Source organism: Urocampus carinirostris, chromosome 2 (assembly GCF_059441175.1).
Source record: "Urocampus carinirostris isolate Australia breed hairy pipefish chromosome 2, RoL_Ucar_1.0, whole genome shotgun sequence".
Lineage (NCBI taxonomy): Eukaryota > Metazoa > Chordata > Actinopteri > Syngnathiformes > Syngnathidae > Urocampus > Urocampus carinirostris.
The window spans coordinates 32684326-32703640 of record NC_142350.1 but is presented as its reverse complement, the minus strand read 5'-3'; the positions used below and the strand labels follow the sequence as shown (position 1 = coordinate 32703640).

At 38.8% G+C, this 19315-nt stretch overlaps 1 protein-coding gene across 6 annotated transcripts in view; it reads right to left on the bottom strand.

Annotated features, from left to right (window-relative positions):
- The window catches only part of adgrb1a (adhesion G protein-coupled receptor B1a), a 196570-nt gene that overhangs the window by 147602 nt on the left and 29653 nt on the right, over positions 1–19315 (bottom strand). For all 6 annotated transcript variants that reach the window (XM_088326219.1, XM_088326221.1, XM_088326224.1 and 3 more), the window contains exon 2: positions 1160–2031. In XM_088326219.1, coding sequence (XP_088182345.1) covers positions 1160–1886 — 727 coding nt within the window. In that variant the 5' untranslated portion in view covers positions 1887–2031. The remainder of the gene's footprint in view (positions 1–1159; positions 2032–19315) is intronic.

Here is a 19315-nt window from a genome sequence, read left to right as displayed (position 1 = left end):
GTATTTTCAAAGTTAGAATCTGAGACGCTCCAATTTTGCTGTGATTTTATAATGTAAGGAAATTACTTATAAAATGGTATTATATTGAATCATTAGTCAATCTTATGACCGGATATTGCTTTAGCCAATAAGAACCGCTAACTACGTTGACACTCAATCATTTGACTTATTTATATTAAGCTTTAATTAAAATTATGTTTACTCCTAAAAAGTGGTTGAAACACGGAACATCTTTTTTCAATATTCAAATTAAGAACATACAAAAATCATATTGGCACCTAAGTAATGTTTTATGCATTGTACAGCTTCATTTAATTAAAAGTGGAAAAAATATATACTATATACTAGAGAATACATTTCCACTTAGAAAAAGGTGTTTTATACACCATGCATTTTTTTTATCCAAAAGTGCAAATTGGCATATATTCAAATATTATAATTCTTCCTGAAAAAAGGTTATTTTATCATACAGCATTTTTTTATCCAAATATGCAAACATACTACTGGGATTCTAAGTATTTCGTTTCGAATAATTGTATTGTTTTTACAAAACAAATTCTATTTATTTCAATCACTATGGACTATGTATATGTGTGTATGTATATGTATATATATATTCCTGTACATATATATACATATATATATATATATATATATATATATATATATATATATATGTATATATATATATATATATATATATATACCAGTATATATCATCAGCTTATCCTCAGTATGGTCGCGGGGGTGTTGGAGCCCATCCCAGCAATCATCAGGCAGTGGTCAGGGGACACCCTGAACTGGTTGCCAGCCAATATTTATATATATATATATATATATATATATATATATATATATATATATATATATATATATATATATTTATATATATATATATATATTTATATATATATACACCCCCACCTTCCCTTTCAGCGCTCTTTCTTATATATATATATATATATATATTTCTTTCCCCAATGTTTTTGAAATTTAAATATTTTAGCAACGCACCCCGTAGACATTCAGCAGCACTAAAGAGCCGCATTGGACTCCTGAGCCGCGGGTTGCCGACCCCCACACTAGATATTGCATATGGAGTTGAACTGGCCCATGTGACGTCAGAAAATATAACGGGAGCACTGTATATTCTACTCACCAATTATTTGTGCGTTGTTTCCAATTTCTCTTCCTTTGGATAAACAGTTTTCCAGGTAAACTCCATTGTAGTAACAGCTGCTGCCCTCATCACGCTGTGGTGGTGGGTGCCAGCACGAGCAGGGCATCTGCATAATGCCACACGGCCTGCTTGATGTGCTGGAGGCCAGACAGTCCTCCAACCACTGGCACAGCATCTGACAGGCCGCCATGCTGGGGTTACGTTTCCCCACAACCAGGTATTCGACTTTGAAATCGGCACTCTCGCTCGAAACAGTTTCGCCTTTGGGATTAAGACCCTTTTTCATGCGAAGAAACTGCTTGCCGGCTTCCAAGAAGGCTATCGAGGAGGAGGGGTCACAGAGTCTCACAATTTGGTCGAAGCTCTCCATTCCCAGGTAGCTGTGTGTGGTCTCCAGGAAAGAGTCATACTGGAAGATACGCAGCTGAAATGGAACGCAGTCTCCAGTTGGTTTAGTTATCTTGATGAAGATGGTGTAGTGCCGTGGATCAGGATTCTGAAGGGTCCAGGAGCAAGGCACAGTGGGAAATACTGTCGATGACATTAAAAAGCCAAAAAAACGGTTTTGCACCAAGGTGGAGCAAGAGTCCGATTCTGATTCCGAAGGCGAGGTGTGACCCCAACCTGCCATCAATAACACCGGAAAAAAACACTGGATGGCCACTCGTAGTGGGCAGTTCGCAAACTGAAGGGCAATGTTCCACATTGTTTTACAGATGGCAGATTAGAATTTGGACTTTTCAGGAATTGCTTGTTTCAGATATGCGATTGAAAGAAAAATCCAGCAGCGGTTTTCTCGTACAAATCCATAGCAGACTGTTTCAATTGCTGACCCAGGTTTTCCCAGCCACCTGTAAAATAAGAGAAACACATGAAAAAACAGGTATGAAAAAGGTCTTCTTGTTCTGGTGACTGACATTTCTTCAGAGTCATTTTCTAAACATTATTTATACTATTCATCTACCTTCATTCGATTGGATGTTTTGAACATATGACAATCATATAAAACTAACTCCCGCTCCAGAAACATTTCATTCAGTCTGTCGCCACTCTCATTTACTCTTGGGACACCAAATCTTCCAAATTACCCCTTCCATCCTCACATCACCAACTCTGGTATCCAAATCTCCCAACACAACTACATGACAATTCACTTCAAATTGTGCAACACGGATTGACAAATTAATACTCTCTTCCTCAAATCTCTCAGCACCTGGACCATACACACTCAGAAACCCCCACCTTCCCTTTCAGCGCTCTTTCTTTCACTCTCTCAATCGCCGCACCTTACCTAGCTTTCCCTGTACCCACACTGAACACTCTGCCTACAGATTCGCCAAAATACACCTCACCACCCCCTTTCAACTCCCTTTCCTCAATGCAAAGAAATCCAACCGTCTTCTCAGAAAAAACTTCGAATCTCAGCTCTTTTACTTTCAATTGTACTACATAGCAGATAAGCCCAGCATCAAATTGACTCACACATTTTATTTGTTTCAAGTAACTTTGAACCTTGGAATGGATGGAACAACTTCGTCGTCTTTTGGACAATTCCCGAACGTACCAATTCACCATGTGCCATAATGAAATCTGATAACATGAATTTTTCAATGTAATTAAAACATCCAGGGCAATATATTGATAAAATGATGTTCTCACTGTACGTAATTATGTCAATTTATGTTACATTCTCAAGTACAGAACATTACGCAAATTTGTCACTTCTTTGGCTTTATAACAAGTTGTATATCTAAGACCACGCCCATAGAGGCATGATCTGGTCAAGCATCCCTGGTCCATATAAAAAGAGGAGCTGATCCATAGCTCGTCCTCTTTTCTACTGCCTAGCGTGACAGCCGCGCTAAGCGGCCATGCGGGCCTGCACTGTAGTCTTGAGTTCAGCACGTTGGCCATAAGTTGCGACCCTTTTAGACCCCTCTTATGTCATGCAAAAGATACAATGGGAGGATTGTTGTTTTCTGCAGCAGCACATGGATGGAAGCATATGTACGCATATTATTTATACCGTATACCACGAGCAGCCCCACTCCCACAAAGGGGGCCATTCAAAGTGTTGTATAAAAACATTCGGTGTACAATAAGACAATAAAATCCTTTGCATTATCCCTGCCCAAAAACCTCAAAGACGTAATGCTGACACACACATTGGTTAAAACAAAGTAAAAACAAACAGTAATAGAAAGAAAAAGTAATTAAGACAAGGCACAGACTAACCATGTGAGGAAAGGGACATGAGGGAGGGTTAGCCACACTGATAAGGATGGCAGGATTTCAGTCATTGAACCACACTCTACCACTGTGGGTCTCCCAAAATGAGGAAACACTGAAATCTAAAAATATAAATTAAAAATGACTGCAGAAAAAACATAAACATGCGAAGTAAAATTAAAGTATGATATAGTAAAAGATTAAAAGTTAAACAAATCTAAGCTAAATTAAAAATGATCAGTTAAAAGCCATGTAAAAAAGTGGGTCTTGAGCCCCCTCTTACGAAGATCAAGGGACCTCGCAGACCTGATGTCCTCCGGCAGACTGTTCCTTTAACTGTTACTGACACTTTCAAGTCAAGTCATGTTTATTTTTATAGCCCTTATTTACAAGAAGTGTCAAAGGGCTGCACAGACCATAGACTATTTAAGACAACAGACTATTGTTACACCATCCCTTGATCTAAAACCTACATGAGGGCAAGGAAAAACTCAAAAACCTCAACATGAGAAAAATGAATTATTGAGAAGGAACCGAACATGAGGAAATCCTCCTTTCAGGATGACCAGGCTGCAATGGATGTTGCAATAAGAAATAATACACAGATATTGTCAAGATGAAATATAAGTAATTCATAATCTATAGACTATACGTGTGTTTTGAGGCTAGATTTAAACAGTTCTGCTGAGATTGCAGATCGAATCTCAGGGGTCAGAGCATTCCACAACACGGGGGCCCGAATGGAGAACACTCTCAAACCTTCGGATCTCTTCTTGGATCTTGGGATCACTGTCCCTTTAACTTGATTCTAGAATACAGAAAAACTCCTACCAAATATAAAGCTAAATGGTCAAATGGAAAGTGTGTAATAATTAGCGCCTGATAGTGATACAAAAAAAACTTTCATCCAGTAAAAAAACAATGATTTACATGATTATCCCAAAGTTAGTTTTTATAAAGAACTATGAGTTGATAAATTTGTATTTTTTTTCACCGTGAAATCCCTTGTTAAATTGGCGCTATGTTCTTCTGGCATCATGTTGCCACGCTCTGCGCGTATCACTCGCCCTTGCTTGGACCAGACAACACAGTGCCATCTAGTGGTCAAACATTACACATTGGGTTTTTAAATAACTATTTATCTAACTACTCTGGTCATATCCCTCGAGAGGGATGACCGACAGCAAGACAAACACATACAAAAGCAAATAAAATGAAAAAAAGGAAAAAGTAGCAAAAACACAAAATATTTTTGGGATCATGGCCAACCCAAATGCCCAAATACCCAAACAAGTTGAGCACCTCGGCAACCAAGTTGGTCATGCTTTCGTCCCTCCAGATAAAACGGGACACAGAAAGCGGCCATGTCGCTCAGGTCAGGGTGACACAACACACTCTTCTGTTCAACAGCAGGGCCCGACAGCTTTCACTGGTTTATCCTTGCCGCATCATACAGGTGCCCTGCCCCTCCCTTAGAACACGTCCAAACTCCCAACTATCCTTTTACAACGCCTTTTCACTCATTTCTATCACCAACAAGAGCTTTAGCTTCCACTAGATTTAGAACTCTTTCCTGCAGTGCATTCATAACACCATCCATCCACGTCAATCGCGGCCTTCCTCTTGGTCTCCTTCCATTTACTTCTGCTCTGTGGATCCTCTTCAACATTCGCTCCTCATCCATTGTCTCCATGTGTCAAAACCAACCAAGCACTCTCTTATCCAAACGCTTGCTCAGTTCCATGACTACTCCAGTCTCTAACAATTTCATTTCTCAATCTATCCAATCTTGTCACTCCTAACATACTCCTCAAAAACTTCATCTCAAAAACATCTGATTTCCTTCTCAAATCTGCGTTCAGGCTCCAAGTCTCTGCACCATACAACACAGTCGGCACTATCACACTCTCATACAGTCCCCTCTTAACATCCATACTCATACCCTTGTTGCTCATCACTCTCCTCAGAGCACCCAAAACCTTGCTTCCTTGATTCCTTGAGGTATTGATGCAATACCTCGCACTCCATTCCACCAACTGCAGACACATCACAACCCAAGTACCTAAAGCTTTCAACTTCTTCCAGCACCTGTCCATGCAACCTTATTTCTAACGCCATGCCCACGCCATCACCATACTCTTCCCAACATTCACACATAACTTACTCCTATCACATACTCTTCCAAACTACATTACCAACCTTCTCAATGTTTCCTCAGAATAAGACACAAGCGCTGTGTCATCTGCAAACAAAGAACTAATATTACCTTTTAGTGAAGAAATAGAAGAGAGTGTAGGTGGATCAGTATTATATTTTAATATCACCATAGTTGATGAACATAATAACACAAATTGTTGGCATTATGTATGCTAATGCACACAAGACCCAAAGATATTTACTCAGCTTTACTGAAACCATTGTGATAATGATTGGAGTCAATTTAAATATTAATACAATCAGTTAACGGCCTTGTGATGAATCAATCACATTTTAATTAAAGACAATTATTCAACACGAACAAATCAAACATGCCCCCATTAATTTTCTTTAAAACTTTATTAGATTTTAAGGAAAGCCGGTGCTAATCCCGGTTTTAGTTTGTGCCTTTCCATTTACGCCTCTCTCTTTCAAAACGCTTTGCCCTTAAAAGGGAGCAAACATCGTTTAACTAAATGTGGCAAGAAGAATAATTAAAATTTGAAATGGTAACGCAAACATTTAGAGACGCTGTCAAAGTGGCTGTAAAGCATTTCATCACGTTTCCAATTTCATCAGCTCTAATGGAAGTACAGATTAATAATTCAGAGTAGTTTTAGAGAGTCATTTAACTGGTTTACGAATGTGGCACAGAGCACTTGACTCTCTTGAGAGAGAGAGAACAGATAGGGCTTGTCAATCTAAAACACGGACATATTCTTGCAGTCTTGTGAAAAAAATCAGCATTTTTGTCATTTTTATAACTTTTTTCGCAAATGTGAAATTTATACACTGTAAGAACGACCAGATGATGAAGATGCTGAGTCTGAGTCAGATTAGGAAGCTTCTCCGGCTACTGGTAACCATGGAAACCAGTAATATCTATTCATGTGGAGGAGCAAACTCCCACTCTAAAAAATGGCCTGGAGAGGGTTGGGCGTCGTCAGGCTGCACTTGCCCAAGACACACCACAGAAGGTGGTACCCCAATGACCCTGGCGGTAAAGGGATCTGTAAACGGAAAATATGTATAACCCAAAGAAACATCCATAAACAACTGATGACTTTTTAATTGAATTCCAATTAAAGGGAGCGTTTTCCTAAAGCACATGTGGCAAAACTCATAGCCCGCGGGCCAAATATAGCCCATCACATATTTTTATCTGGCCCCCGAGACAATCCTGAGAAAAGGACAGGATAAAAAGATTATTTACATCACGTCAAACAAAGATTCACAGTTATAAATATGTGCACTGGATGTCGCGGAAGCGAGGCGCCACTCGCCAATAATTAAATGTAGCTGTATTTGCTAACTATTGTTTATCAATAATAATTTCCTCTCAAGCTGACCAGGCTGTTACTAACTGGGGCTTTAAGAAAATTCTTCTTCTTAATTGAATCAACATTGGGTTTTCTTAATAAATGCATTTTTTTTTACCATTAGGAGGCACTAAACAATACAGAAAAGGGTTGCTAAGGAATGCTTGAAGTCTGAGTGGAAGATGACATTCTGTAGTGTATTTTCCTTGAAACAAGATCCTTATACATAAGAAGGATCCTTCTTTGCTTCCATCCAATGGATTGAATAAAGCAATTAAAAAAACAAAGGTGTTGCTCTAACCAGGAGCATAGACGCACTGATCGGTGTAAACATGCATATCAAATCAAATTCAAACAATGGGCGAATCACAAGGACCCTACTGTCCTTTCAAGTGAGTGAAACAGAAATAGACAAATGGACAAAGGAAGCGCTGATGAAAGAATGATAATCATATGAAATCAAATATCATTTCTCGCTCATTTTGACTGTGTTAAATGGCTCGAATCAGTTCATTGGAATAAAAAACGGTTAAAAGATGTGCCCAAATGCTTCATTATCCTGTCAATGATTCAGTCCTATTGGAAGTAGATTGCCAAGTGATTGTAATTTGGTCATTTGTTCGAGTGGGCGTGGCAAATTAATCATCAGATCCTCCTTTGCTAACTTGAACCCAATGGTGCAATGACAATTTCACTGTTTAATTGATACAAGTGCACTTTTTAAAGTTTTTCAGTTGTCATGGAGGGCAAAATCAATAAAATGCATTTGTTTTCAGGCATATATGAGACAGCTGTGTTGTATTTGGAATAGAGGTGGGCATCGATAATATCAATGTTATCGATGCTAAGGAAGTAGTTGGATCGAATAGATACTATCGTTTTGGTATCGATACTTCAACCCTCCACCAATTTCTTCATTTCTATATGTAGAAAGCGAAGTCCTTCTCTCTCTCACCCAGCACCCTTGGCCACATTCTAAGTTTCATTCTTTTTGTGTGACTGTCCAGCTCACTTTTAGCACCTCTCCTTACCTGACAGGCAAAATAGAGGGCCAAATCCCCTCTCTCCTTATCAGAAGCTAAATGTAACAGAGGAAAACAGAAAGTAAAGTGCGGTAAGGACTTTTTTTTTTCGGGTGTCATGTGTGTGGTAGAGTCTTCCACAACTGAGGAAAAATGACATAAATACGTATTAAAACTTTACCCAAAAATATATACATGTTACAGTTCCTGAACAAAAACCTGTAAATCCGTTGTCACTATGGCAACAGAGCGAAAAGGGCTTGTTTGTTACATTGCTGATTTTTGGTTTGACTCTCTTGACTTTTGCTTGGGAACTGTTATTGGAGTAGAAGTGTTTTATTGTTTTATACCGTTATAGGATAAAAGATTGTTTACATTATTTGCATTTTTTGACTTTATTTTTAAAATTATGTGCAAATAGAGGTTTAGTTGACTTGTTGACATTGTTAGGTTTGTGATTTCGTTACACTGCTGTTTTTTTATACGGCTTTTTTGTCACGGTTGCCATGGCGCCCAATTGGCCAGGCCCGTGTGGCACCAGCTGCGGCTTGTTGACAGATTGGCTTTCCGTCTATTTAAGCTCAGTACCCTCACTCTTCCTTTGTCAGTCAGTCAACGAACCTCTGCCCCGCAAGTCATGGGTTTTGACTAGGTCTTGTTTCTCGTTGGTATTTCCGGTCCGGTATGGCTCCCGTTTATTTTGTCCTGTTTAATATTGGTTTCCAGTTTCGTTCCCGTCTAGTTTGTCCTGTCTAATTTCGATATCCTGTTTTGATGTTAATCCTGTCGGTCCCGTCCTGTCCGGTATCGACCCCATCAGTCCGATATCTGCTCAGGCAATTGGTATCGATCTCTTCGGCCTCTGGCTTCCTATCATTCCACACCAGACTGCTGCCTAATGTGCATGACTCCCCATTTCCCGTAAAATAAAAGGCTTGTGTGAGAAACGTCACGCATTTGGGTCCTGATGATGTTCCAGTTAATTAAATTTTTGGCTTTTGTTCGGAAACAGTTGCGATAGAAATACTTCTGTTTTTTCTGTATACTGTTAAAATTTGAATTGTAGTTATTGAATAGAAACAAGAAACAATTGTAGTAACTAAATACTCTGTGCCATGTTTATTGTAACCATAAAATAACTCAAGGGGAGGGTTAAATTATTCAATGATCATAACATTTTCAAGCAAAAGGTTTTGGTACGAATCGGAATCGATTGATACTACCGTGTATTTACTTTGATCAGATCAGTTCTAAAATTCAGAGTGTTACCCACCCGTAATTTGGAAGAGATTGAAGTAAGAAAGCGAAAGAGACATGAAAAATAGAACAAAAGTGGTTGTTAAGAGTGCTAGAGTGCCATTCCTACTGCAAAAAGAACCCCTAGAACTTACCTCTGAGACCAAGAGGCGCAACTTGCAAAGTACGCGGCATTAAACTGCCCTTAGCTTGACAAAATGTAACAATACACAAAAATTGTTCCTGTTGCTCTTTTGAATCTTTTCACACATTTTTGAAATCTTCTCAAAGTATTGAACATGAAAAAAATACAAATTTGCATGTTGATTATGGAGATTTTTCTCTTCCCTACTGTTGCCAAGCTCCGCGAGACACTTTGAAATACAAAGCCATCTTTTGGAAAAGAAACGTAACGAGAAGGCTCAACTTCCAGGCAAGCAGTTGATAGCATAGACTTTAATGAAAACGTGTGTCTCTCTTAGTGACTTCCAAGTTGGAAAGTCTTATATATCCGATTATAAGGCCGGATGTCTAAGGTGAAGGTGGAAGGGAGACTGAGTGGTTAGCGCGTGTCCGAGGCACAGTTCTGAGGTCACGGGATCAAATCCAGCTACCAGCCTTCCTGTCTGGAGTTTGCATGTTCTCCCCCGTGTCTTGGTGGGTTTCTTCCGGTCACTCCGGTTTTCCTCCCACATTCCAAAAACATGCATGTCAGGTTGATTGGCCGGTCCAAACTGTCCCTGAATGAGCGAGTGAAATGTCTGTCCCTGTGTGCGCTGCAACTGGCTGGCAACCAGTTCAGGGTCTCCCCTGCCCACTGCCCGAGGACAGCTGAGATGGGCTCTAGCACTCCCACAACCCTACTGAGGATAAACGGTGCAGATAATGGATGGATAATGGATGTCATAGGTGCATGTTTGATGATTGCCACAAAACTAATTCATAAAGATGAACAAAGAATTCATCGACTTCTAATAAACACATCATTAGGCCTATAACAGTGGTTCTCAAATAGTGGGGCAGCCCCTGGAGGAGGCTCCTTCAAGGGGGGGTGCAGGCGTAATTGAGTTCAGGGATTCGTTTTTAACTTTCACAGAATAAAGTGCAATTGGGTCTCCACTACACTAGGGGGTAGTGGCGTTCTCATTAGCATAATGTTTTGTTTATATTTAGTATAAGCATTGACTACTAAGTGTAGATGCAAAGTGTAGTGAGGATTTCTTCTTCCGAGGTTTGGGGCTAGACAGAAATTAATTGAGAAGCACTGGTCTATTGTGACTATGTCTATGGTGTCCACTGCTAGCTATTGTACCAAGTAGCATGCAGGCTAGCTCAACCAACATTTAGGATAGATAGATAGATAGATAGATACTTTATTCATCCCCGTAGGGAAATTCACACTTCCAGCAGTCTACGCCGTTGTTTAATAACAGATGAACATGATGCCCTAGGGGTGCTTGTAGCGAAGTGGATGACGTCACGCCAGTCCAAAAATTCGACATCCCTGCGGCAGATGGAAAACTTTTCTTTGTGAAAATCCAGGGATACACCACCTCGTGTTAGCAAGTCCGCCTCCTCTCCGATTCCCCCCGGCTTTCGTGTCTCTGTTTAGCGGCGTTGAAGCCGGATTGCTCCGGGTAGCTCCGGGTGGCTGCACGTTAGCGTCCGGAATGCTAAACGTAAGCCACGTTTCCGCAAAACACAGCAACTGCGCTCCCTGTGCACTTCGATGTTTTATTTGGTCGTGAGTTCGCATTTACCATGATTACGGATGGTACCGAAGACTTATAACGCCGCTAGCCGCTTCGCTAGCTCCGGCTTTTCCTCCACGATAGGCCCCTTCATCACGATGTTTCCCACAAAGAATACTTCATCTAATTTGGCAATACAAAGTGTATAATTTCCAACCCAGACTCCACAGAATCAATGTTTTCTAATTCCGGCCGTCGTTCTATTTTGAAACTATAAAACAAATTTTAAGATCTATCTATTAATGTTAGAACAGTGTGTCAGCAATGGTTGGGTTTACGTGTAGGTAATAAGCGCTTTAAGATCACAATATGGCTGCTATTCAGGTGATGTAAGGCCATGTAACTACAGAAAACCAAATATACCCTTGCTCAGATTTCTAATAAAACGTTTAGGATGGTTGGGTTATCACTTTCATTAACTGTTTGATTGACACCTAGATTTTTTTATTTTACTTATTTGTTCCTGTATTTTTCTTGCACTTTGTGGCACAGTGTCGGGAATAATGTCGCAATAAATAACGCTGTTACGTAACGGCGTTATTTTTTCAGTTACAGGGTCATCAAACTATTTGATCTGCTGTTACAACGACTTTACCGTTAGTGAAAGTCAAAGGCGGTGCGTTACTTTAGCTGCAGAAAGCCAACGGCGGCGTGCCCCCACACACCCGACGCAGTTTTCCGATCTCCTCCAAGTTGTTTACGTCATGTATTATCGGATCATGTCACCAGTTAGATAGCAATTACATAGATAGATAGATAGATAGATAGATAGATAGATAGATAGATAGATAGATAGACAGACAGACAGACAGACAGACAGACAGACAGACAGACAGACAGACAGACAGACAGACAGACAGACAGACAGACAGACAGACAGATAGATAGATAGATAGATAGATAGATAGATAGATAGATAGATAGATAGATAGATAGATAGATAGATAGATAGATAGATAGATAGATAGATAGATAGATAGATAGATAGATAGTGCTTCATAAAATACACACTGTAATAAATATAGGGTAATATGCAAATAGTATAGTAGAGTATAGTACTTACTAATGCTGTGAAAGAAAAAGTGAATTACGATTGTCATTGGTGCTAAACCGACCCCCAACCAATTAACAACTGGTTCCCTCTGAGTTGCCTTCCTTATGATGGGTCAATATACATTTTTGAAGGAGTCTCGTGAACAGGGTTCAAATTGGTTTGTATTTTATCTTTTCTTTGTTGATTTATAAACATTTTAATTGTATTTCCTGTGTTTATCGGTTTTGGTGTGCTTGTACAAAAATGTTAAGTTTATTCTCTTTTCTTATTTTATCTGTTTTTCATATTTGTCCTTCATGTTCCTTCCTTCCATTTATTTTTTCTCTCTTTCTTTCTCTTTTTTTCTCTTTCTTTCTTTCTTTCGCTTTCTTTCTTACTCCTTTACCCCCCACCGCCTCTCTCTCTCTCTTTCTCTCTCTCTCTCTCTCTCTCTTTCTCTCGCTTTGTTGCTCTTTGTCTCCTTCTCTCTGTGTGTCTTTCTCTCTCTCTCTTGCTTTCTCCTTTTCTTCTCCCCCTTTCTCCCTTTCTTGTTCTCTTTCAATTTCTACTTTTCTTTGGATTTCTTTCCTTTTCTCTCTTGCCCCCTGTCTCACTATTTATTTTTCTTATCGCTTTTATTTCTCTCTCTCTCTCTCTTTCTCTCTTTATAACTTTCTCTTTCTCTCTTCTTTTTACTCCCAGCAATTAACTCAGTAATAACACAGTAACAAGATAGTAAGTAGTACAAGTGAAGATGATAGCTGAGAAATGCAAATCAAACTACCGGGTATGTGCCCTTCGCGCTAATAAGTGACAAAAAATAGCTCTCGGCTTGATAAAGCTTGAAGACCCCTGATGTACAGTATACGGATATATGGTTTTACGATAAATGAATGCAATGTAGTCTCTGTATGTCTGAGCTATAAATAAAGTAAATGAGAAAAGAAATCCCGATCGGCGCAAGCATAGGATCTACAGCCTTCTTTCAGTAGCCTCAGGGGAACTTTAAGGACAGATGGACTCCAGATGGAAATGATCTTACTGCTAAGTCTGTTGCTAGAATATTTGGATGTCTTCCTAAATAATCGATCGCATGCGTACAATACTCTATTGTATGAATGTTGTCATAGAGACGTTACACAACGCCTCACATTTTTCAACCCAAAAGTCTCCTGAATTTTTTACATACAGCATTAGAAATACACGGGCCCCAAAAACACATCCCGGAAGTGTTAATCATCCGAATGCTCCTTTGGCAGTAATTAATGATAACCCCCGAAATGTTGAAAAGAAAAAAACCCGAAATCGCTCAAAATAATCCACCGTCAGATCCCGCGGTTGCTGTTGTAGCGGCTCATTTAATTCATGCAATTGTGACTGCCACGAGTTATTAATGGGGTGGCCACATTGCAGGCGGCAGTTTGCTTCACAGTCACGGCCACAATCTCCATTTCTGTGTGGTGTGCATTTTCTCTACCTATTTTGGTAGGGTTTGACTTTTTATCCAATAACAATTTCAAAAATATGCAAAATAGGCTAAGTAATCCTGGACTTCATATTGTATTTAGTGACTGTGCATGTGTAGGGTAGTGATGGGAATTCTGGCTCTTTTTAGAAAACCGTCACTTTTGGCTCAGCTCACTGAAAAGAGCCGGTTCTTCGGCTCCCAAAATGGTTCTTCAGATTATTTTGTTTTTTTTTCACATGATAAATTAGCAATACTTATTAAACATTATACACTAAATTAACTTGTTTTGGAAAATGTATTATTCCATTATGTTAATATTAAAGTTTATTGTTAGAATATCTAGTGAACTATTACCTAATTTTAACTTAAGTTATTTATAATAAGCGACAACACAGGGATGACGTCTCTCATATTGACTAGTCACTAGCACCTTCAAGAGAGAGAGAGAAAGAGACAAAGAGGGAGGGAGAAACAGAGAGAAAGAGGGAGATAGAAAGAAAGTGAGAGAGAGAGAGCAAGAAAAAAAGAGAGAAATTGAAATAAGGAAACAAATAGAAAGAGTGAGAGGGAGACAGAGAGACATACTGTAGCGAGAGACATAGGCAGAGAAGTAGACCGATAAAGAGAGCGAGAGAGAAAGAGAAAGAGGAGAAAGAGTGAGAGTGTGTGCATTTGGAAGAGAGCTGGTTCCCTATTGCTGGGGAGCCGGCTCTCATTGTTCACTTCATTAGCCAGCTCATAGAGCCCTTTCGTTCACAAACAACCCATCACTAGTGTATGGTGTTCATCACTATGTTCTCTTCGATTGCAGAACTGGTGACCAGCCCGTTTATTTTAAAATTTTGTATTTGGAATTGGAAAGTCTAGTCCCTTTTTAACAAACGTCTTGCTAAACTAAAGTGGAATCCATCCAACTTTGTACAGCAAAAAATAAACTAAAATATTCTGTGTCCAGACAATCAGATAAACAGATTTTAAAGGAATAGTGTTGAATGTGTATTGTAAAATGAGGTTATATCAAGTGCATCCAATGTGGCTCTACTAATAGCAGCTTCAACGTTAACGAACAATTAGTCAAGCAAGTCTCCATCATTAACGAGCTAAGGAACTGCCTCTTTATCAAGATTAAATTGTTTACAATTGTCTACTGGAAAGCTTAACTAAGATCCCATTTATGCTCCCGTGTTGGCTCCTGCCATCCTCGCCGTAGGGTTCAACAATGCTGCCTCTTCCTCATAAGGGAAAGACGTAACAATATTTAACGCAAAGTTCTGCCCCGAGTAGTTCACGTCTCGCGTTTTCGGTTCATGTGATTACAACGACGAGCACATTTTTACAACAGCACCGAAAAAGATCGACAACAAGGGCTTCGTCACGTAAAATGTGGGTGTGACGTCACATTTGAAGCTGAAGGCAAAAGAGTATTTGTGCTGGTTAGAAGATAGAGGTAAAAAAACTACTGGTTGAAGAAAAAGAAGAGAGTTGCGTATTCAAGTGAAAAGATTGGACCGAGGCACTCATAAAAATCTTGGGTTTGCAGTGCACACCTCATATTAGGTAAGAGAAATTAAATATTTATGATTGAGCCCATATTACTTATTATATCAACAAATTGTCTCGTTATTTTCTTAGCTTCAGCTAACTGTTAGCATGTAGCCTAAATGCCAACATAACCTTGTAAACAATGCGTGGGTCGAAAATAAAAACAGGCACTTTGTAAAATATCGTTGGCCATACAAAAAGAAATTAAATGAATTTAAAAAAACGAATACATGAATATTTAAATGTATCTAATAAATTACTTGGATTGATTAAAGGTTCTCCTCCGATTCTTGCATAAAATAACAACATGAAGACAACTAGCGGCTATGAGAGCGTTATTTTCCACTCTCTTCTAACCATCACAAGTACTGTTTTGCTAAGCCCAGCCGATCGGATATGTCACAATGTTTACACAAAAATGAAAGCGTCCATATTTCCAGACCACCAATCCAGGGCAACCATACTGTGGAGAATACTGCCAGATTGCAACAGAGACATGTCTTTTTGTGTTGTTGTCATGGTGGGTCGGTAACATTAGTGACCTAGCATGATACAGGAAAATATAGAAATTTTTACTACTGTATATTGTTATACCTCACATCTTGCTCCTGTTAGGTATTACATAAATAATGTTGGCAAAAATATCAACTAAAGGGTGTTACAAATGTTTCCAGACATCACGCCGTGCTTTGTATTTAGAGCACATGCATTTTAGAAAAGAGCAGCTCACCTTTTTCCTTTGTGCCACCATTAAAAAAGGAACAATATTTAAATTTGCAGTGTTTACAATCAAGCAGAAAAGTAACGAATTGTAGTCCGGAATTTAGTCATTTTGGCAAATTTGGAAAACTTTATCGTTATTTCACTCTTAGATTTCTCTACACGGAAAGTTTTCTTGTTTGTTTTTAAAGGGACAGTATGCATTATTTGTGAAAACCAAAAAACAAGTGCTAAAAAGCACAGGGAAGATTACAAATTACGGATACTCTTCGAAAAAATGTGACCAGCCTTTTTAAGGGTGTGGGTACCTGAAGCAGCAAAATGGCAGACAATGTTGTCACCTCACCTTAGGTTTGAATCATATTATGTACAACAGATGCTAATTTGTGACCTATGTGGCCATTACTAAAATCATTGACAACGTAAAATATGAACACAGTACAAATATTAAATTTACAATGTATTTATTTGATGTCCTTCAAAGTCTGATTCAATATCAGATACACTAAAGCGTTGTTGCCCTCGTGGTGCTTTTTGCGTTTATCTATAACTTTTTGGACGACTTCCTGTTACTCCATTCTCTAACATTCGTGTCTGGTACCATTAATAAAAATAGAATAATAACAAAATTAAATCAAAAGCCTTTTCATATGTTATCTATATCATTAGTGGTTTAGAGTTTAAGATTCGGCATTCTCAACTGGCGTGACCAGGGTTTGATTCTGGTGTGTATAGAACGTGTATAGAGATATTTTTTGACTCATCAATCATTGCACAAATAATGTTACATACTACTACAAAACCATTTGTATAACATTCACCCAAACTTTGAGGGGTTTTTTTTTCAGGTAAAGAAAAAATGGGCGTTAAACCGCAATAGATAGTCCAACCTTGACCAAGCAAAAATCAGAAAAGGTGTAACTACGAGCAATAAAAGAGAAAAGTACTTGGATGGACGCGAGTTGTAACCTTGGATTGCAGCAGCAAGGTGTTTTAAATGTTACTAATGGTCTCCTGACCGTGACAAAAGGACTCATTTTGCCTCGACTGTGGCCACAGTAATAGCAGCGCTCATCCCGCACTTAGAAAAGGGAAGAGCGAGATTAGAGCTTTGATGCATGTGCCTGCGGGCAAGCTTGGCTGTTATCTCTCCTCCCTTATACCGTAGCTCTCGATGGGGATGTAACTGATGGCAAACGCGGCCCTTTTTTCCACCAAGCTGCCGTAAGTCTCCGTATAACGGTTGCTTTGTTCTGGCTGTGATCACATTAATAAGAAAGACAATTGCTGTGTAAACCGAATCGAATCGAGTTAGATCATATTCTGATTAAATTAGTTAATTGGAAAAGCAATGTGTCTATGCTGCGTGAAGAGGATTAAAATTGCTTTGAAACTGATCTTGTTAAATTGTAATCCGACGATATAATTCTACCGTAAATTAAGGACTACAAGCAGCTACTTTTTTTTTGATACATTCAGGGTTTGTATATATTTTTTAAAACTTTCAAAGAAAATTTCCCAATTTCTTCAGCACCATGGAAAGAAGAAATGCGGTGTGAATCGTGTACTTTGCAGAGCCACAAATATATCAGCGATTTACATTTGCTATATTTAGTTTTGTTTGTGCATTCATCAAGACATATCATTTTTAGATCTTGAGTAAATCAGGAATATATTAATTTTGGAGATATATCTCTACCCATATAGGTGTTGGATAAAAATGTAATATAGAGTTTACATTTTCAGTTGCAGAAAGTACCGTATTTTCCGCACTATAAGGCTCACCAGATTATAGGGCGCACCCCCAAAAAATAGTTTTAGTCCTGTATTTTCTATGCATAAGGGGCACCGAATTATAAGGCGCTACAATGAGAACGTCGACAAAACAGTCAGATAGTTCAGTCAAACCTATTACCCCCTTAACATTCCCAAAGCTTGCAAAGAAGCAAATACGTGTCTCAGACATGTAGGGAAACAGTGTCTGTACAATGTCACCAATCACTCAAATGTATCGTTCCAAATATCATCCGGATGGTTAAAGTCTTGGGATTCAAGAAATGCCAGACATTTCTTAGTTTCCATTTTATTTTTTGCTGGCAACTGTGTGGGCAGCAAAGTAAGAATTTTATTGTGCAGGGAAACGGGGTTCTTTACTGTGCATATGACAATAAACACTTTGAATTGAATTTAGTTTAAAAAAAAGACTCATCACAGAAACATCAAGATCGTTCTAAAACAAGATACCGGGAAAATATAAAGCCGCATAGCTCACCTAAGTTCTCTTGCAGCCATCACGTTCAATAATGATACGTAACCATGGTCTTCTTACAACTGTGAGTGTAGTAAATCCAGGAGCGTAAAATATTTACAAATACAGAATAGTAAAAAATGTTTTCTCTATGCCGTAGTGCAACCCAACGTGTGATTCACATTCATCTTTTTCGGCCAATTGCGGGCTTTGTTTCGCCCCTTTAGCCTATGCGAGCCTGTAAATTATAAAAAGGCTCCCCCCCTTTACCTCAGAATAACTGTAGCCAATAGTGACTGATTCAAATGATGATTGACATATTGGTTAGGAAATGAAACGCCGGTATATAAATCCCAGCATACACCGCGGACTACTTAGCCTTCGGGGGAAAATCTAGTCGGCAACTGCTTGCCTTAGTTGCAAGACTTTGCCACTTAATATTGATCCATATATAAGGCGCACTGTATTATAAGGCGCATGGTCAGCTTTTGAAAAAAATAAAGGCTTTTAGGTGCACCTTATAGTGCGGAAAATACGGTACTTCCCATTACAATGTACCTCTTGGAAACGCTACCTTAATTTTTAGCATTCCAAATAATGAAGGTGCATAAATGATAGGTAATCCTTACCCTAGTTTTCAGTGTTTAGATGTATCATGCACTTGTCCTCTTGGGCATGACCCACATGGGGCGATGACCCTGCATAGGACAATGCCATACAGACTAATACCACCTGCTGTTAATCACAATGGAAGAAAGCTAATGGTGACGGCGTAATTTTAAAGGAAAATTGTTGAGAAACATGGCAACATTTTCAATCATTTACAAGCATTTCACACAAAATGTAAGCACTTTTCAAACCTTAGAAAAACATCATTAAAATTCAAGGATTTCACGCAGCAGTACAAACACTACATTTTAGACACTGCAGCATGAAATTGAGTGCCCCTTATTCTTTTTTCTTTTTGTGGCAGCACCGAGGAAAAATGCGAGCTGCTCTTTTCCACAACGCATTCAGTTCAATTAAAAAACACCGCGGTGACCTCTGGAAAGATTTATGAGTAGAGGAGCAACTAGTCAATGTTCTTGCCAACATTCATTACATTATATATTCATATAATACATTACAGGAGCAAAACAGGAGGTTTAACGGTATTTCATTAATTATTTACAATGTATCGATAAGATTTCAACTCTTTCACCCACAAATCAAGTCTTCAATTTATCCATCCAAATTCAACACTTCTCTTTCTGTATCCCCGCTGATGTTTCCTTTAATCCTCAATGAGCAATGACAAGCTAATGTAATTTGGTCCAATATCGTGAAAACCACCGATGACAACACAAAGACGACTTCCATTTCTATGTTACA